Below are 19,803 nucleotides of genomic sequence, written 5' to 3' on the forward strand. Positions count from 1 at the left end.
CAAGGTGTACAAATAATACAAATGTCTCAAGGAAATGGGTGCCTTAATTCAAAACCAGCGTTTTTCATAGTTTAAAATGTGTTGGGTTATACGAAAATAATATTGAATTGTAATCAAAAGGCGACTACTGAATTTTTTTTTCTTCTGATGACTCTGAATACAGATATCACATCTCGGAACTTAAACCGGCTGTGCGCGTGCGCCATCGTGCATACATTTATTTGTCCCCACACACCAAACGCGACCATGACACCCAGGTTAAAATATCAAAACAAACTCTGAACCAATTACATTAATTTGGGGACAGGTCGAAAAGCATTAAACATGTATGGCAATTTGCACTTGCAGCTAATTTGTCCTATTTAGCTAGCTTGCTGTTGCTAGCTAATTTGTCCTGGGATATAAACATTAAGTTGTTATTTTACCTGAAATGCACAAGGTCCTCTACTCCGCCAATTAATCCACACATAAAACAGCCAACCGAATCGTTTCTAGTCATCTCTCCTCCTTCCAGGCTTTTTTATCTTTGAATTTATATGGTGATTGGCATCGACACTTTTATAGTATTACCACGACGACCGGCAAAACAGTTCGTCTTTCAATCACCCATGTGGGTATAACCAATGAGGAGATGGCACGTGGGTACCTGCTTCTATAAACCAATGAGGAGATGGGAGAGGCAGGACTTGCAGCGCGATCTGTATCAGAAATAGGAATGACTTCTATTTTAGCCCTTGGCAACGCAGACGCTCGCTGGTGCGCGCGAGCAGTGTGGGTGCAATAATTGAATAACATGGATTTCTAAATTTATTTTGCAACGCACGCGACGTGTCCGGTCAGCATGTTAGGGTTGGGTTACCGGAGGTAAAGAACCCAGAACAAATCTAATTAACAGCTCTTGCATCAGATACGAACCGGGCAGAAACATTTTTTTTCTCCACACCTCTTAAGAATTCCTCAACATTTATTGGTTCTTGTCTGGCTGTGGTGTTTTCATCCTGGTCCCTGGCACTTTTCCACCCCAATAACAATGCACTTTCATTCCTATCAAAATGGTCATAGGTCAGATTCATGTATTTGTAATAGCTTAGGCAACTAAACTAAACCTGGGTCTCTGTGTAATGGTGTAACTGTTGTGTCAAAGGCTCACAGAATAATTGTGTTCTGATGCTGTTATGATTGTGGCCCGTGTGGCTCAGTTGGTAGAGCATGGTGTTTGCAACGCCAGGGTTGTGGGTTCGATTCCCACGGGGGACCAGTACGGAGAAAAAAAAATTATGAAATGGATGCATTCACTACTGTAAATCGCTCTGGATAAGAGCGTCTGCTAAATGACTAAAATGTAAATGTGGCTGCAGACTAGCACAACACTGCCCCCTGCTGTTGAACCTCCATCACAGCCCAGTTGCTACTAAAACAGAAAGCCCTATTACTTCCCTCCTACAATTTCTCTGGTCAGGATTATTCTGTGCTGTGTTTTACATACTTTTCAATACACTAGTGCCCTCAAACAATATTTTAATCACCTGTGCATACAATACTGTGTATTTCAGTTATTGATAGACTTGTTATAAACAAGAAACAGTCTTATCAGGTACCCAAAAGGTTCTTACAGCCTCTCAAAATGCCATGCCTAGAACTCTATATTTTCTCTAGTTTTGGTTAAAGCATTGTATGTACATGACTAGATGAATGTGCATAGACAGACCGCAAAGATTTAAAAGTGCAGTCAAACCCGGAAATGATATAGAATGAAGTATATTCTGCTGTTTATTAGTTATTCAGTATTTCCCCATCTGACTGACAATATTCAGAACTGTGACCTTAACTAGACTGGAGGTTTCATTAAGACATAGGATTGTGTTTGATGGGACAGTAGTACAGGTGCACCTATCTGCTGCCAGTATGCATCAGTATTTATGCATGAAGGGTGTGGAGGCTGACCGACTGGCTCGTTCCTAAGTAGGATTGCATGGTTCAACGTACCCTAGGCTTGTTTATGAGTCGATCCCACTCTTTTTCACTAGCTGGTATAATCTGTAGCTGACCCTCGTTCTTAATAACCCCCCCTTTTCTATGATGATTACTTGTCTTAAACTACAGATTATGGACCAGAATGTTCCTCTTTTAGGAATGATCACTTCTCAGACATTTTATGAGCTTTTGTTTTCTGTTTTGCACCAACCTCATTTTAGTGTTCTTGGTGTTTTTACTGTATTCCCTCCCAGTGCTTCTCTTTCTGCTGGAGAATAAAAACATATTTATTACACTCAACTTGTTTTTTCAGACCAAGCACTTTATTTACATGGGTGCCATTTGGGACGTATCCTTATTCCCTATATGCTGAACTACTTAACTAGAGCCCTATGGGCCCTGGTCAAAAGTAGTGCACTATATAAAAGGTTATAGGTTGCCATTTGAGACACTACCATGAAGACATTTGCTGGTATATCAGATTGATTTAAATGTCAAAGCGGGCCCACAGCTCCAGCCAGCGACTCCACCAGCTGGAAGTAGTTGTATTTGATGTCATACTCCATATCATACCAGAAATTCACTGAGGAAGAAAACAAAAACATGTTTAAAGATACATACACGATCCTTGGAAACAGAGCCTCAATAGTAAGGCCGTGTGTTGTCAGGAACCTCGCTGTACAATATCACGATACTTCGGTGCCGATACGATGTGATTATATACACAGTGCATTTGGAAAGTATTCACATCCCCTTTGACTTTCCATATTTTATTACGTTTCAGCCTTATTCTAAAATTGATTACATTTTTTTTTCTTCTCTCATCTACACATGACAAAGCAAAAACAGGTTTAGTAGAATTATTTGCAAATGTATCAAAAAATACTAAAACTGAAATAACACATTTACATAAGTATTCAGACCCTTTACTCAGTACTTTGTTGAAGCACCATTGGCAGCGATTACAGTCTGTCTTCTTGGGTATGATGCTACAAGCTTGGCACACCTGTATTTTGGGAGTTTCTCCCATTCTTCTCTGCTGATCATCTCAAGCTCTGTCAGGTTGGATGGGGAGCGTTGCTGCACTGCTATTTTCAGGTCTCTCCAGAGATTGGGTTCAAGTCCGGGCCACTCAAGACTTGTCCCGAAGCCACTCCTCCATTGTCTTGGCTGTGTGCTTAGGGTCGTTGTTCCCAATCTGAGGTCCTGAGCGCTCTGGAGCAGGTTTTCAACAAGGATCTCTCTGTACTTTGCTCCGTTCACCTTTCCCTCGATCCCGACTAGTCTCCAAGTCCCTGCCGCTGAAAAACATACCCACAGCATGATGCTGCCACCACCTTGCTTCACCGTAGAGATGGTGCCAGGTTTTCTCCAGATGTGACACTTGTCATTCAGGCCAAACAGTTTAATCTTGGTTCCATCAGACCTGAGAATCTTGTTTCTCATGGTCTGAGAATCCATTAGGTACCTTTTGGTAAACTCCAAGTGGGCTGTCATGTGCCTTTTACTGAGGATTGTTTTCCGTCTGGCCACTCTATACCGTAAAAGCCTGATTGGTGGAGAGCTGCAGAGATGGTTGTCCTTCTGGAAGGTTCGCCAAACTCCACAGAAGAACTCTGGAGCTCCAGAGTCTCCATCAGGTTCTTGGTCACCTCCCTGGCCAAGGCCCTTCTCCCCCGATTGCTCAGTTTGTCTGGCGGCCAGCTCGAGGAAGATTCTTGGTGGTTCCAAACGTCTTCCTTTTAAGAATGATGGAGGCCACTGTGTTCTTGAAGACCTTCAATGCTGCAGAAATGTTTTGGTACCTGTCCCCAGATCTGTGCCTCGACACAATCCTGTCTCGGGGCTCTACGGACAATTCCTTCAATCTCATGGCTTGGTTTTTTCTCTGACATGCACTGTCAACTGTGGGACCTTATATAGACAGGTGTGTGCTTTTCCAAATCATGTCCAATCAATTATATTTACCACAGGTGGACTCCAATCAAGTTGTAGAAACATCAAGGATGATCAATGGAAACAGGATGCACCTTAATTTCGAGTCTCATAGCAAAGGGTCTGAATACTTATATAAATGATGTATTTCCGTTTTTTTTATATATATAAATGTGCAACATTTTCTGTTTTCGCTTTGTCATTATGGGGTATTGTGTGTAGATTGAGAAACAAAAAGGTGCAATACATTTTAGAATAAGGCTGTAACGTAACAAAATGTGGAAAAGGGAAGGGGTCTGAATACTTTCCGAACGCACGATAAATATATATTTTTTTACAAATAATACTTGGGAGTCACAGTATCGATATAAAATCGGCAAGGACTAATTGTAGTACTAACAGTTCAGTCCTAATTGAAGTAACCGTACAGTACTAGTTGAAGTAACAGTACTAGTTGTAGTACCAGTACAGTACTAATTCAAGTAACATGACAAGGACTAATTGTAGTACTAACAGTTCAGAACTAGTTGAAGTAACAGTACTAATTCAAGTTACAGTACAACTGAAAGTAATAGTATAGTACTAGTTGTAGTACCTGCAATGCAACCGTGAGACTGGCGAACATGGTGGAACCAGAGAGACGGCAGGTAGAGCATCTCCCCGGCCTTGACAGTAACATGGAGTGGGCATGCCAGGCGGTAGTCAGGGTAAAGCTCCAGGTCTGGCTTTAACGGGTCCAATGGTATCCAAGGAACCTGGGAAGAGAAAGGGAATTGCTGTTTCACTGCGCAGATCATCAGATCTCACCTGGAAAAGTTTTTGACATCGAGTGTAGAATGCCAGTGGATTGCTATCAAAAATAATCTAATAGGCTCAATTCACTCAAACCCACCTTGTCTGAATCTGCCACATCAACCACGTCGAAGTCCCCGTCCTCTCTCTGTCTGTACACTGCAGGCTGGTAGTGCTCTGAGAAGAAAAACATACATGGCCACAAAGTGGGCTTTTCATACAAATAACAGGATGCACAACATGACGTGGACACAATTTAGTGTCTAATATTGTACAATGAGATATATACCGTTGAAGTAGGAAGTTTACACACACCTTAGCCAAATACATTTAAACTCAGTTTTACACAATTCCTGACATTTAATCCTAGTAAAAATTCCCTGTCTTAGGTCAGTTAGGATCACCACTTTATTTTAAGAATGTGAAATGTCAGAATAATAGTACAGAGAATAATTTATTTCAGCTTTTATTTCTTTCATCACATTCCCAGTGGGTCAGAAGTTTACATACACTCAATTAGTATTTGGCAGCATTGCCTTTAAATTGTTTAACTTGAGTCAAACTTTTGGGTAGCCTTCCACAAGCTTCCCACAATAAGTTGGGTAAATTTTGGCCCATTCCTCCTGACAGAGCTGGTATAACTGAGTCAGGTTTGTAGGCCTCTTTGCTCGCACACGCCTTTTCAGTTCTGCCCACAATCTTTCTTTGGGATTGAGGTCAGGGCTTTGTGATGGCCACTCCAATACCTTGACTTTGTTGTCCTTAAGCCATTTTTCCACAACTTTGGAAGTATGCTTGGGGTCCATTTGGAAGACTCATTTGCGTTCAAGCTTTAACTTCCTGACTGATGTCTTGAGATGTTGCTTCAATATATCCACATAATTTTCCTGCCTCATGATGCCATCTATTTTGTGAAGTGCACCAGTCTCTCCTGCAGCAAAGCACCCCCACAACATGATGCTGCCACCCCTGTGCTTCACAGTTGGGATGGTGTTCGTCAGCTTGCAAGCCTCCCCCTTTTTCCTCCAAACATAGCGATGGTCATTATGGCCAAACAGTTCTATTTTTGTTTCATCAGACCAGAGGACATTTCTCTAAAAAGTACGATCTTTGTTCCCATGTGCAGTTGCAAACCGTAGTCTGGGTTTTTAATGGTAGTTTTGGAGCAGCGGCTTCTTCCTTGCTGAGCGGCCTTTCAGGTTATGTCGATATAGGACTTGTTTTACTGTGGATATAGATACTTTTGTACCTGTTTCCTCCAGCATCTTCACAAGGTCCTTTGCTGTTGTTCTGGCATTGATTTGCATTGATTTTACGTTCATCTCTAGGAGACGGTATGACGGCTGCGTGGTCCCATGGTGTTTATACTTGCGTACTATTGTTTGTACAGATGAATGTGGTACCTTCAGGCGTTTGGAAATTGCTCCCAAGAATGAACCAGACTTGCAGAGGTCTACAATTTTTTTTCTGAGGTCTTGGCTGATTTCTTTTGATTTTCCCATGATGTCAAGCAAAGAGGCACTGAGTTTGAAGCTAGGCCTTGAAATACATCCACAGATACACCTCCAATTGACTAAAATGATTAGTCAATTAGCCTATCAGAAGCTTCAAAAGCCATGACATCATTTCCTGGAATTTTCCAAGCTGTTTAAAGGCACAGTCAACTTAGTGTATGTAAACTTCTGACCCACTGGAATTGTGATACAGTGAAAGTGAAATTGTCTGTAAACAATTGTTGTAAAAAATTACAAAATGCACAAAGTAGATGTTCCTAACCGACATGCCAAAACTATAGTTTGTTAACAAGAAATTTGTTGAGTGTTTGAAAAACGAGTTTTAATGACTCCAACCTAAGTGTATGTAAACTTCTGACTTCAACTGTACATACAAATATATATATATTGTAGCGTACAGCAGGTCAGCCACTAGGGGGAGACTCGTTGAAACCTGGTGACAGACGGCATATACATCACGTGGCGATGGCTCCATCTGCTGGACGTGCCAGGTCTCGACGGGCTCTCCGGCCAGGACTAATTGGGGATTTGTGAGTAATCAAGGGCTGATTGCTCACCAGCTGTACAAGTCCCATAAAGCTGCCAGAAGTGCAACACACAGGGAAGAGACTGGGGGAGGAAAGAACTCCCGTATAGTTGGAGACGAGACAGCAAGACCTGGAGCCCAGAAGACCAGAAGACAGTATCCTGGAGAGGGTTTCTTTTGGACTATTATTTTAATAAACACCTTTGAAACTGAGCTAATCATATTCTGTCCGTGTCTGATCTGTGTAAACGTTTTGACCCAACCCCCTGGTCTGCCACAATATATATATAGTTGAGACTGAATGTCTTACCATAAGGTATAAAGGGCCGGTCAGACGGAGGGAGAAGGATGAAGTGTTTCTCTCCAGTGATGACACAGTACAGGTTCTCATAGTGGTCCTTGTGCACTGGGAAACAAATACACTGATTTCAAGTTCTGAAGTTAGGCCTAGATTCAATCGGATCAAGCATTGACCGGCGACAGCAGACACCCACATAGCTGATGTTTTGGTGGTGTCGGAGGTGGAACTGCGTTGGAGCCGTCACATTGGTGAGCCGCTGCTCTTGCATCACTGTCACAAAGCCACACCGTCCCACTCACTTTAGAAGTTCAGCACAAGAAAGTGTAGTCTGTAGAGACATAATTACGCTCAAATAGAAAAACCATGAAACTAAATAATGAGGGTTTCTATCATCATAATGGAGGTGTAGATCACATCTCACATTCCAGTGTTCCAACTTAAAAACAAGGCTACATGGGATTTCTGTTAGTGTGACTCCGTGCAGCCAATGGCAATGTCCGCTTGTGGATTTGACAGCTCTAACGCAGTTCCTCCTCTTACACTGCCAAAACAACCGCTATGCAGATGTTGGTTAAAGCGGATGTGATTGAATCGAGCCCTTCGTTCTGTAACTTTACATTCATTTTATTCATCAAAGACATGCAAATAGCCGTGTTGCTATCTCAATGTAGATGTCACTAGAACACTACTTACTCGACGTGACTGCACTGGCTTCTCCTAACCAGAAATTCACTGCATCTGGTAACTTCCCTAGGGAAAAATAAAAATAAAACACTGAAGCCTGGAATTACAATGAATGTCGGAGATGAAAGGAGACCTGAAGAAGAGCTCTGCCTGTCTGTCAGACTGACTTTCTCCCAGACCCTGACTAACAGTCTCCACTGAAGCCATACCAGAGACTGCCTTTCCAAACTGCCTCTACTTCTATCTGATGCTGATTAGACACCATTCACTTTATGTTTGATCATCATTTGTGTTTGTTTATTTTTTGTAAGTTATAGGGACCACAGTGGAAACAAGTCTCTGACTTTGTGATATCCCTGTCACGTTTTTAAAAGTGTATGCACTGTGTGTTTTATTAACTGGCAAATCTAATTTCTAGGTATCTATTCTATAGTTCTACAGTTGTTTTTATTGCTATGCGTCTTAAAATGACACCCTATTCCTTTTAGGCCTTTAGTGCCCTACCTATGGTCAGAGCCTTATTTCAGACACAGACAGAGGCTGCATCCAAAATGGCAGCCTATTTCCTATGTAGAGCAAACCTTTTTAAAGTGATGAACTATATAGGGAATAGGGTGCCATGTGAGACAAAACCTTATTCTAGATGATGTATATGCCTGGTATGGAACTCACCGAGGGCTTCACTCATCCAGGGTATGTGAGCCTCCACGTCCCCAGTCAGCTCTGGTAGCTCCTCGGTCAGGTTGGAACACTGTTTCTGGACGTAGAACACTCCCCTGCTCTCCACCTTCCCCTCCACAACATCCAGCAGAGAGGAGAAGGTCATCAGCCGCTCCTCAGGCATGACAAAGCGGTCCTGGTTAACTGCGTCTGCATAGCCATTTGGGGTCACGGCCACACTGATGACCTTTGAACCCACCACTTCCCTGAAGTAAAAAGAAGATGATAGTACTCCAGTGCTCACTCCAGTACACTCAGTGCGCGCACACACACGTACCGGAGATGGGAGGGATTCCATTTGGACAAGGCTGGCCAATGACTGAAAGCATTCCTGATGACGCAGGGTTTATTTGGACCAATCCATTCCCGGTAGAACTCAAGTGGGGAAAAGGGCGGTTCTAGACACGGCACTGTTTTATTGAGATATAGCTCTGAAAAGAATAAAGATCATCACCAAGCATGTAATAGGTGGGCTACAAATTTACAGTATTTCAAACGTAACCTTTTTTTGTTTTAGAGGATAATGCTGTTAACTTACCACGTGCCTCCAGAGGGAAGTCTCTCAAACACTTTTTCACTGCATCTAACGTTTTATTTTCTGCCATTACATTGCCATTAGACGAATTCAGTTTTAAAATGGACATATTTTGGGGCTCCTTCTATACATCCCGATGAAGATTATTCATAGAAAAAACATGTAATATCAATATTTGTCCCCCCAAAAATAGACAGTAAAAACGTGCACATACGTCTCCATATTTGTTTACCTTCTGTGCGCGCATGCGTCGTCTACTTCTTCTACAAGACGATTGCTGCAGTTCGACTCAAATTGTCTCCCTCTTCTGGTGGAAGACTTTAGAATAGTTTGTTAATATCGGCGTTTCCTTGATGTCACCGACGCTCGCCATTGGTCCCTGGCAGTTTATTTCATGTCGGGGACAACAGTTGTTGACAACTGTAGTATTGTAGCTAAGCCTAACCCTTTTCCTAACCTTAACCTCATTCTCCTAACCTGCTATGTAAACAAATCATCTGTGTCAAGAAACCAGTCTCATAACACCGAAACTGACCAATGGCAGGTATCAATGGACTAACCAATGGCAGACACCAATTGGCGTTTCCTGATATCAAGGAATGCCCACATCAAGAAACTCCCCGAATTGTGGTCTGCAATTACACCATATTGTACTCCTGCGGGGCATGGGCGTTTGCTACAAAGTATTCACACCTGTACTTAATTTAACTGTCTGTCAATCAATGAACACCACCAAGGCTCCCAGTGGTGTTTAAAAGTGAATCCTGTTTGTTTCTACATGATCAATCATGGATGAAGATTCAGCATTGGATGACCCAATTGCAAATGTACCAGTAAGTACCCTACATGCACAGTGGTCCTGATTGCTAGTGTCAAGGGCATTATGAAAGCAGTCAATCTAGTGTTTTGGAGGTGGGAGAAACAGTTTATTATTCAGCTAAATTAACCTCAACATTTGAGATTTCAACCAGCAGGTGTTTAATCTTCAATAAGCCTATAGTAAAAAATCCATGTAATTCCACTCTCCATTGTCTTTTTCTTGTGTCTGGGCATGAAGGGCCCCCCTCAGCTTCAGGACCCGTCCTACCTCTCCTCCTTGAGCCATCCGGAGAAGGAGGTCGGGAAAGATCTGGATCTCAGCTGCTTGCCGGAAGAGACCAGTGGAAATGCTGCTTCTAATGCTAACGTGACACAAGACAGTGGCGTCTTCGATGCCTATAGGCAAGAGGGGTCTGCTGAGACTGACCCTAAAAAGGTGGCCATGCTGGGAGCCTCTACCTTCTGTCCCATGACACCCGTGACCCCAGTGGCTGAGAGTTCTGGAATCATCCCCATGTTACAGTGCGTAATGTGCATTATGAATACAACCCAACATCTTAGCAAAACGTTTTGCAACGTAAACGGTTTACTCAACTTAGCCCAATATTGGAATAAAGGAGTAACGTTACTTCTTAGCCCAATGACCTTACATGTTCTGTTTTAAAGGCTGAATTGTCTATGGAAGCAAAAACAGCCAAATGCTCAACCTGAAGGTGAATCGATTCTCAATTGTGGTACCATTCTTGAAACATAAATCTACTTTCATAACACATTAAGATAATTTCACAAATGCATAATATACACTGTTTTAACAGTTGCGGCTGACCAGTATTTTTCAGTAACGACACGTTTGTGGCATCTGTCTTCCTTTTATACACAGATGTTTGGAGATGCTAATTAGCACATGTAGTCCACTCTGTCTTCGGTCTGTTTTCTGTAAACAAGCGCTGTAACATGGAAATATGGCTGTGCGGGATCCCTAACCCTATAAAGGTGTTTCTCAATTTAACCTTTATCTTTCATATCGGTGAGAAATAAGGTCCTTATGCTTCCAAAACTGTACCTGCAAGAGGTGCGTTTTTAATGTTCAAACCGAGCGTCGCAGCTCTTATCAGAACTCCCCCCTACATAAGACGCTTCGTCCAATGACTCTTATGTGTAATGGAACTGAGAGTTTGGAGTAGCCCTTGACTATCTAAATGGTTTCTGTTGTGAATCGTTTTGCTAATACTAGGGTTTGCACTAATGAATACGGCCCTGGGAAATGAAGTAGTGCACTATACAGAGGGAATTTTGTTGGTTCTGGCCAAAAGTGGTGCACTAAATAGGGAATAGTGTACAATGTCAGCTTGGCCCCTACTTGTCTTGCTTGTATTGATCAGTGCTTGCATGTGAGCCCTTTTCTTGTTTATGCCCAGGAATATTGTATCCACAGTGAATCTGGCTTGCCCACTGGACCTGAAGTCCATTGTTCTACAAGCCAGAAATGCAGAGTACAACCCCAAGGTATTCAAGTATATCCAGTCTATGCTTAGTTTTATATACAGTATGGTGTAACTTGTTCCAAATTATGTTTTCCTGAATGATGGTAATTGGTCACGATCAGATCTTTAGTTTTCCATTATCATGTGGGCATTGTACTCATGTTTCAGCGTTTTGACGCCGTCATTATGCGAATACTGGAGCCTAGGACCACAGCGCTCATCTTCAGCTCTGGAAAGATGGTCTGCACAGGAGCCAAGAGGTGAGATGTAAGGACAGTATGAACCATGGTTGTGTTCAGTAGAAAGAAACTGTTTCTAAACAGAGTTAAATTGAGATATTACCTGAACTTTCCAATAAAAGCCCACTTTGTTTATGTTGCTAGATGTGGTGTTAGTGTGCCCTACTGAACACCAGTATCAAACTCATTTCCAGGGCCCTGTCCTTGATTTTTTTTTTACTACATTTAAACATTAGGTATGTACCTCTCATTACTTGAGAAATGCCACTATGCTGTTTTTGCTTTCTATTCTGACAGTGAGGAGAAGTGTCGCTTAGCTTCCCGCAAGTATGCTCGAGTGCTGCAGAAGCTGGGCTTTCCTGCCAAATTCCTGGACTTCAAGATCCATAACATGGTAGGGAGCTGTGACGTCTGCTTCCCCATTAGGCTGGAGGGTCTGTTGCTGGATCATCAGCAGTTCAGCAGGTATATTTACTGGCTGTGTTAGGCCTTTCTAACCTTCTCCAGAAGTGTTCACTTGTTCACGCCCTCTTGTGCGTTTTAAAAGCAATGCATTGGTGCAAGAATGGCAGGAAAGTTTCCACCATCATATTCCACACACCAGTAGTCTATTCCTTTTAAATGCATGTGGGGGAGTGTAAAAATGTAAGGAATATAGACTGTTTGTTCTATAGACAACAATTAGCAGACATCCTTTAGTCAGTGACTCTTCCATTTTGTTGCTTGAATACTAGTGTATTTTATAATCTGTTTTCACAGAATATTCAAATATACTCCAGACCTGAGCAACCTATTCTTCTGTAACTAACTGTGTGATGCCTTTTGGCCCTCTAGTTATGTGCCAGAACTGTTTCCTGGTTTGATCTATCGCATGGTGAAACCACGTATTGTGTTACTGATCTTTGTGTCTGGAAAAGTGGTTCTGACAGGTACGTATGTTGACAACTGGGGCGGGTTTAGCAGGACATTGTTGTATAACATTCCGATAGAAATATGCTACGTAAAACAAATGCTTCTCTGGCATATGGAATCGTGTCGGCTCTATTCATGGCATTTCTATCTGCAACGTTCAACGTTTGGCTACTGACTGTGTATTCAATACGCCTATTCTTGTACGGTTTTATGGCAGACTATACCTATTGGTGTCTTGCCGCCACCTACTGTACGAGGTATTGAAACAAAACATTAATTTGACTGGGGTCCCGGCATATAAATAACACTGCATGGGTTTCTGGCACCAAGGTTCTCATTCAACCGAAATACACGTGAGAAGGGAGAGACTCTTCATTAAAATAAACGGAGTGGGCTTCCTCACTCCATCCACCATGCGGGTCAGTCTGTGTGCACCAACCACTTGATCCAATTCTTCACATACTGTATATTCTTTGCTTTTACTTCTAGTGCCACCCCAGAGATGACAGCCGTGCTAGGCTCCCTGCTTCGAAGAGCCACACTCGACACATTCCAATCCGATCTCTTTAATGAGGCACAGAGCACACGCCTTCTGTTCCATAGATACACACAAAAATAAACCCACCTCATTACTCTCATCAATGCCACCTCATCCACAATTGGTAGAGACTTCAATCGGATCTCCTAGGTAACATCGATGCAAAACCCTTACTCTGACCAAAAACTAACTAGGCTTGGATTTACTAGATTCCACTTTACTTCTCGTTTCCTTTTGCATTCGCCACTGTAATCCAATCCTTCTAATTTCAACTCCACGCGACATCTAATTCAAACATAACATCTGCTTCTGCCACTTTCTCACCGGGTCGCTCTTCCACATTGCCCGCCACCTACTGTACTGGGTATTGATTGTTACGCCTAACAGGGAGGGGCCTACCTGAGTGTGTCTAATACGGTACTATGATGACCATGCTTGCTTTTCATATTTGAAAAATAAATGTTGATTTAATGTTCACGTAACAACATGTAGCCAGACGTACTCTCCATTTTCTTTCAGGAGCTAAAGAACGTCGAGAAATCTATGAAGCCTTTGAGAACATATACCCCATTCTGAAGGGATTCAGAAAGCAATGAAGTGCCTTCGCTGATTTTTGTGTGAAGACGACGAAAGCATTTGATGCACTTAATCTTCATTTGTGTAAAAGAAATGCGTCCTAAATTGTTTAATGTTGTGTGTGTTGCACTTCTGGAGTGTAAAATAAAGTGTGTAGATGGGCAACTTGTAACAGACTTGTGTAATGAATTAATCTCTAATGGAATACAGGACCTTCTAAGAAGAGAAGTTTGCATGTTATACATCATGCAGTAGATGTTTTGTAAATCTACAGCAAATGGAATTTCCATATGCCCACGTGACCGTACGTACGTAAACAAACCATCTCATGCAAAATACAGTGCCACAGTTCGCTGCGGGCTAGCTAACAGCAGCAATATATTCCATGACTGAACATGACGGCATTACGGTGGTAAATATATCCGTAACATTTACAATAAGTAGTGACAACTCAGACTCGATACCAGTAGCTAGAATTTAGCTAGCGCTTGAACGGCAGTTCATCATGGCATCCTCACTGCGAAGCGAAGTCCGCTCTGGCGAAGGGACTTTGGGAGCGCAGCCCGGGGCTCGGCCACAGCTTCGCTCGCACCTCCTCCACTCCACAACCACCACAGGTTCCCCTGGGTCTCAAATGGTGGAGTCTGTGGACGATGCGGAGGGTTTGTATGTCGCCGTGGAGCGATGTCCCCTCTGCAACACCGCCAGGCGCAGGCTGACGTGCGCCCGATGCATCCATGCAGGCGATTTCATATACTTCGACGGTAGAAACCCTGAACGGTGCGTGTTTACATTCAGCTAACTTCATAACACAGCTCTAAATAAAGGCTTTATGAAATGTTGGCTATGCATCATCTGCTAACATTGCATTTAATAGCTACCAACAATCAAACTGGCTGGCTAGCTAGCTATGTTGTTTAGCTACAACCAACACCTTTAGCAAAACGTTAGCTAGCTAGCTAGCTTGTTTACACATGTAACAGTAAGGCTGTTTTCGGAACGTTATTGGCCTAGATTGCACAACACTTAGCTATATGTTATTTTGAATCATGTCATTTGAGCACCAACTTTCTCCTACTCAACACAGTACATACAGTAGCTAACTTTCTAGTGTCTTGAAACGGAAAATAACTGTCATCGTTACGTCATGACTCTTTGTAGTCGCGAATAACTATTCATACTTTACTTCCACTGTGACTGACATACTTTTTGTATTTTTCATAATCAAATGACTACATTGTATTTTTTTTTAAAGTATATTACATCTCAACTGGTTTGTGTGAAGTAGGCCTCCCTAGCATTGTAAATAAGAATTTGTTCTTAACTGACTTGCCTAGTTAAATAAAAAGCTAGGCCACACTCTTGCCAACACCTGCTTGGAGTGGGCACTGTTGCCGCATTCAAAACAACTGGGAACTCGGAGAAATACGGGGTCAAATCATGACGTCAGTGATCTTCAGGTCGGAAAGTCGGAGCACTAGAAGGAGGCCCGAGTTCCGGAGTTGGAATTCCGAGTTGGATGACCGTTAAATCGATTTTTCTCAGTCAGGCCTCATATTTCCCCCGAGTTCTCAGTTGTTTAGAACGCGGCATTTACTAATTCTGCTGTGATGTCATCAAAAGTAACACTAGGTTTTCTAATGGTAACAATTTTTTTCCTAGATACACTGAAAAATTGGAAAGACTTAAAATGCTGAAGGAGGAGAAAGAGCGTTTCCAACAGATGTACAGTATAATATTTGCAGTTATCTTGAATATGCTAAATAATACTTTGCAGTTTTCAAGCATTTGCATTCCTACCTTCCATGGTTTATATTAACCATGTTGATATTACACTCTACTCTTTATTACAGGGTCATTACAGCCATGGACAAGAAAGTCCAGGCAGATCAGCTGGTAAGTTGAATTATGAGGCGAGGGCCTCCCATATTTATATAAATTCTCGTAAATTTACGCTGCCCTACGTGAGGTATGTTTTTCAAATGCATCAATAGCCTGCCTGTTCTCTTCAACTCCCATCTACCCTTAGCATGTGTATTGTTTCATTCATTCAGAAATGGAAGATCATGTCATGCAAGATGAAAATAGAGCAGCTGAAGGAGGCTATTGGTTGTGGGAATGAAGAGGTGAAAAGTGGTGAGTTACATGGCCTTGACAGCCATTCAAATCAGACATTCAAATCAGTGATAATCACCTCCATTTCTAAACCGTAAAACAGATATGTATGAAATACCCTCCAATAAAAGGTGACATTCTGTACTGTCGCCTCATATGAAACATTTGATCTCGAATTTAAAATGTTAGCTTCACTGTCCAAATACATATGGAGGTGAGTGTAAATGACAATGCACGATTTGACTGTTCTATTATATTGTACATGATTAAAATAATCATCTTGATTTATTCTCTTCCTCATACCCATGTCTTCATGTAGCCTGTCTAAAACAACAGTCAAACCTGAAATGGTGCAAGACATTGGCTTGCATTTCAAATAGCACCCCATTCCCTATTTAGTGCAGGCCCTATGGGCCCTGGTCAAAAGTAGTGGAGTAGGCTGCCACCTGACCCATATTAGTCAATCAACTTATTATCTCTCCCTCTTCTCCCAGGTAAGGACCTGCTGCTTCGCTCCCAGGAGGAAAGCCAGAGGCTGCAGCGGCGGGCCAGCCGCCACCAGGAGAAGAGGGACAAGATCGAGAGACACAACCGTCGGCTGGGAGAGCTGCTGGAGAAGAGGGGCAAGGAGCTGCAGGGTCGTCTGGAGCACCTGGCTGAGGTCCGCAGAGGACACATCCTGGAGCTCACCGCTCACATCTTCCCCACACAGGAGGAGAAACAGGGTAGCAGGTAAGCATTGCCATGGTTTCAAGTTTATTTGAAGTGTATTTTACACCAACTCACCCGATTCACCGAAACAAGGGCTTGATGATACGTTAACAAGTTGAATCACGTGTGCTAGCACTCGACTAGATCAAATATATGGAACAGCAGGGGGTCCTTGAGGAGAGCTTTGAGAACCACTGTCATACAGCGTTGGCCAGAGCCAAGTATTAAATATTACTCCATCCATGGCTGGCCAGCATTATGAAGCTGGGCTTTAGTTTTTAAGGACAGCACCGATACCAAGGCTCTCTGTCCAATTGAGACATTGGTTGTTGTTTTAGGATTTGGGTCAGCTGATTCTTGATTCAAATTTGAAAGTGCATGCTGAGGGACCTCTCATCTGCTGTTTGACTTAGTTATAGAGATGCTCTTCCTGTAATGACAGTCTGTAATGACAGTCTCTCCCTCTCTTTGCTCCTTTCCCTCAGGGACCCAGCAGACGTGTTGTCGGAGTGTGACTTGGCCCTGACCTCCAGCACGGTGAGTGAGTTGGCTGAGGCTCGCCGCACCACCTACCTGTCAGGGCGCTGGATCTGGGATGACCAGAATGGAGAGACCTCCATTAGCATCACCGGACCCAGGGTCACGCTGCCCAGCAACGGGGACTGCTCCCCCTATTACAGCTGGGTGGAGGAGAAGAGCACCAACGAGGGGCCCGGTAGGACGTTATAGCAAAATATGTTGTATGTAGTAATTATATATGCCATTTAGTAGAGGCTTTTATCCAAAGTGACTCACAGTACAGTGTGTGCATACATTTTACTATATGTTTTAGTGTACTTTTCTAGCTCCACACTCTCACCAAAATAAGACATCATAATCAAATCATCTGTCTTTTGAGATGTGACAAGGACAAACGACTAGCCGATTGAGAGGAACGTCTAGTCCTTAGAGGTGACCAATCTGCAATGTTGACTTGTACTGTGCCAAGGCTACTTGTTCTCATGAAGAGCTTCCATTTCCAGAACTGGACCACATCAACCCAGCCCACACCATCAGTGCAGCCCTCTGTTTTGCTACCCAGCTCATCAACATCCTCTCTCACATCCTGGATGTCAATCTGCCCAAGAAGTTGTGTAACAGTGAGTTCTGTGGTGACAGCCTGAGCAGGTACAGGTTCACCCGGGCTGTCACCAAGCTCAACACCAACATCCTTCACCTCTGCTTCTCACAGGTACTACAGAGCATGGTTCGTCTAGAAGTTTCTTCCTTCTGGCAGTATATTTTCCTTGCCACTGTGCTGCTGCTTTCTCTTCTGGGTTCTAGGCCGTGCTACTGTTAATCACTTTGTTACGTGATTGATCTAGCTTGTATGTATCAGCCCACACTGGAGATGCACGCCACTAACCAGTTGTGTGTATTCCTGTGCAGCATGTTGAGAGTGAGCTGCTGCACCCTCACCACACCCTGAGGAACATCATGTTCCTGGTCTCTCCTGACAACAAAAACCTGGGCAGGTAAGAAGATCTCTTGTCATAAGTAGATTGCTATTTGGGACACCGCCTGACTCTCTCTCTGTGCAGGACGGGTCCGTACGAGGTGACTGCTGACCTGGAGGACTCCATGGAGTTTGTGGAGCCGGAGGCGGCCGGCCCGGCGGAGGAAAGCGGGGATGAGATGGTGACGGATGAGGAGACAGACCTGGGGACAGACTGGGAAACGGTCCCCAGCCCGCGCTTCTGTGACATCCCCTCCCAACCCATGGACCTGTCCCAGAGCACGGCCATGCAGGTGTCCCAGCCCGTGGGCCAGGCCGGGGGCATGATCTCCTCAGCAGCAGCATCCGTCACCTCCTGGTTTCGGGCCTACACCGGCCAGCGCTGAGGGACGCTGGAGGCTCACTGGCCAGGGTCGTATATATTAGGGCACACTAGAGAAAACGTTTTGCAACGTAGAAGGAAAACAAGTGTTTTTTTTTATTAAACAAGTTCTGGTAGTGTTTCAGTCCGTTTGGTGTCTAATGAATACACCCCAGGACTGGCTGGAGCTATGCAGCACTACCACCACACAGAGACTGTTCTGTTCTGGCCTATGCCTGTAGTCAGCCTGCAGTCCTGGTCCACTACCACCAAGAAGGGATATTTGTTTTTACTAAATTGCATGACTGAATCCCTGTGGGAGGAAGGGAAATGTATCGCTCACTTTATAAAGAAGGAGAATGTTGTCACTGACAGCAGTGATTCTTCTGGTAAAAATGGTTATAGTGCGAAAGACTGTCGCTTGGGGAGGGTGTTATTCAAAGAGTAGTCTCTCACAACTCTCGGCCATCCGCACGCTCCATCCCAGTAGTTGTGAGAAGATTTTTCAAAGAGAGACTGGAGCTTCTGTTGCTTTCCCGTGTCCCCATCCATATTGTCGGTTCTTAATGTTTCTTTACTACATCCCAAATGGTACCCTATGCCTTATATAGTGCACAACTTTTGACCAGAGCCCTATGGGCCTTGGTCAAAAGTAGTGCACTACATAGGTAATAGGGTGCCATTTGGGACAGACCCTTCCTTCATACTGCATTACATCAGAATGGTTTGTGTAAGGATTGTGTTTTGAAGACTGACGAATGTCAGACAAGGGGCATGACCTTAGTTATTCTCACTAAATGATGGCATGGCACTTTCTTTGTTTTACTTCAAATGCTGTTTACTTACTGTGTGTGTGTGTGTGTGTGTGTGTTTGGGGGGGGGAAGAGGATGGGACAAAACTTGACTGCAGCAATTCAATGTTGGGGGGAGAACTAGTGGCATTTGTTTTCCTCAAAAGGGTCGATTTATACTATTTATAATAACGTAGGTGCCTAAAACCTCATTGGTGTGTTCTGTGGGTCTTATTACTACAGGTGATTCGAACAGTGACATAGGTGGCTTAAATGATAGGACACTATACAGTTGAGGTCGGAAGTTTACATACACCTTAGCCAAATACATTTAAACTCAGTTTTTCACAATTCCAGACATTTAATCCTAGTAAAAATTCCCTGTCTTAGGTCAGTTAGGATCACCACTTTATTTTAAGAATGTGAAATGTCAGAATAATATTAGAGAGAATTATTTATTTATTTCAGCTATTAGTTCTCTCATATTCCCAGTGGGTCAGAAGTTTACATACACTCAATTAGTATTTGGTAGTATTGCCTTTAAATTGTTTAACTTGGGTCAAACGTTTCAGGTAGCCTTCCACAAGCTTCCCACCATAAGTTGGGCGAATTTTGCCTCATTCCTCTCGACAGAGCTGGTGTAACTGAGTCAGGTTTGTAGGCCTCCTTGCTCGCACGCGCTTTCTCAGTTCTGCCCACAATTTTTCTATAGGATTGAGGTCAGGGCTTTGTGATGGCCACTCCAATACCTTGACTTTGTTGTCCTTAAGCCATTTTGCCA

The 19,803-nt window shown here is 43.3% G+C and overlaps 3 protein-coding genes across 4 annotated transcripts; 2 read left to right on the forward strand and 1 right to left on the reverse strand.

Moving 5' to 3' along the window:
- Positions 1 to 2,275: 2,275 nt before the first annotated feature.
- Positions 2,276 to 9,234, reverse strand: jmjd7 (jumonji domain containing 7). Of its 2 annotated transcripts, XM_029729694.1 has the most exons (8): positions 8,985 to 9,234; positions 8,724 to 8,877; positions 8,399 to 8,652; positions 7,736 to 7,792; positions 7,052 to 7,147; positions 4,802 to 4,878; positions 4,505 to 4,664; positions 2,276 to 2,557 (listed from the first exon to the last, which is right to left on the reverse strand). In XM_029729694.1, exons 1-8 carry the CDS (start codon positions 9,088 to 9,090, stop codon positions 2,469 to 2,471), a joined length of 993 nt encoding a protein of 330 aa, XP_029585554.1. In that variant the 5' UTR covers positions 9,091 to 9,234; the 3' UTR covers positions 2,276 to 2,468. The 2 variants fall into 2 exon arrangements, with proteins under 2 accessions (XP_029585554.1, XP_029585555.1); XM_029729695.1 differs by lacking the exon at positions 7,736 to 7,792.
- A 300-nt stretch (positions 9,235 to 9,534) lies between these two features.
- Positions 9,535 to 13,721, forward strand: tbpl2 (TATA box binding protein like 2). Its single transcript, XM_029729696.1, has 7 exons — positions 9,535 to 9,814; positions 10,039 to 10,322; positions 11,219 to 11,306; positions 11,453 to 11,544; positions 11,821 to 11,988; positions 12,358 to 12,452; positions 13,493 to 13,721. Exons 1-7 carry the CDS (start codon positions 9,770 to 9,772, stop codon positions 13,567 to 13,569), a joined length of 849 nt encoding a protein of 282 aa, XP_029585556.1. The 5' UTR covers positions 9,535 to 9,769; the 3' UTR covers positions 13,570 to 13,721.
- A 129-nt stretch (positions 13,722 to 13,850) lies between these two features.
- Positions 13,851 to 19,042, forward strand: atg14 (autophagy related 14). The gene is made up of 9 exons (XM_029729697.1): positions 13,851 to 14,329; positions 15,212 to 15,274; positions 15,403 to 15,445; positions 15,604 to 15,685; positions 16,159 to 16,396; positions 16,861 to 17,090; positions 17,398 to 17,606; positions 17,804 to 17,889; positions 17,956 to 19,042. Exons 1-9 carry the CDS (start codon positions 14,055 to 14,057, stop codon positions 18,254 to 18,256), a joined length of 1,527 nt encoding a protein of 508 aa, XP_029585557.1. The 5' UTR covers positions 13,851 to 14,054; the 3' UTR covers positions 18,257 to 19,042.
- The last annotated feature ends 761 nt before the right edge of the window (positions 19,043 to 19,803 follow it).

The sequence above is a fragment of the Salmo trutta genome, chromosome 33 (assembly GCF_901001165.1).
Source record: "Salmo trutta chromosome 33, fSalTru1.1, whole genome shotgun sequence".
NCBI classification, from domain to species: domain Eukaryota; kingdom Metazoa; phylum Chordata; class Actinopteri; order Salmoniformes; family Salmonidae; genus Salmo; species Salmo trutta.

Coding starts and splice junctions, on each gene's coding strand:
- tbpl2 (XM_029729696.1), top strand. CDS start 9,770: ATGGATGAAGATTCAGCATTGGATGACCCAATTGCAAATGTACCA. Junction 11,307..11,452: donor ATGCAGAGTACAACCCCAAG/GTATTCAAGTAT, acceptor CTCATGTTTCAG/CGTTTTGACGCCGTCATTAT. Junction 11,989..12,357: donor GATCATCAGCAGTTCAGCAG/GTATATTTACTG, acceptor TTGGCCCTCTAG/TTATGTGCCAGAACTGTTTC.
- jmjd7 (XM_029729694.1), bottom strand. CDS start 9,090: ATGTCCATTTTAAAACTGAATTCGTCTAATGGCAATGTAATGGCAGAA. Junction 7,793..8,398: donor CTGGATGAGTGAAGCCCTCG/GTGAGTTCCATA, acceptor ATTTTTCCCTAG/GGAAGTTACCAGATGCAGTG. Junction 4,665..4,801: donor ATGTGGCAGATTCAGACAAG/GTGGGTTTGAGT, acceptor TTCTCTTCCCAG/GTTCCTTGGATACCATTGGA.
- atg14 (XM_029729697.1), top strand. CDS start 14,055: ATGGCATCCTCACTGCGAAGCGAAGTCCGCTCTGGCGAAGGGACTTTG. Junction 14,330..15,211: donor GACGGTAGAAACCCTGAACG/GTGCGTGTTTAC, acceptor TTTTTTTCCTAG/ATACACTGAAAAATTGGAAA. Junction 17,890..17,955: donor GACAACAAAAACCTGGGCAG/GTAAGAAGATCT, acceptor CTCTCTGTGCAG/GACGGGTCCGTACGAGGTGA.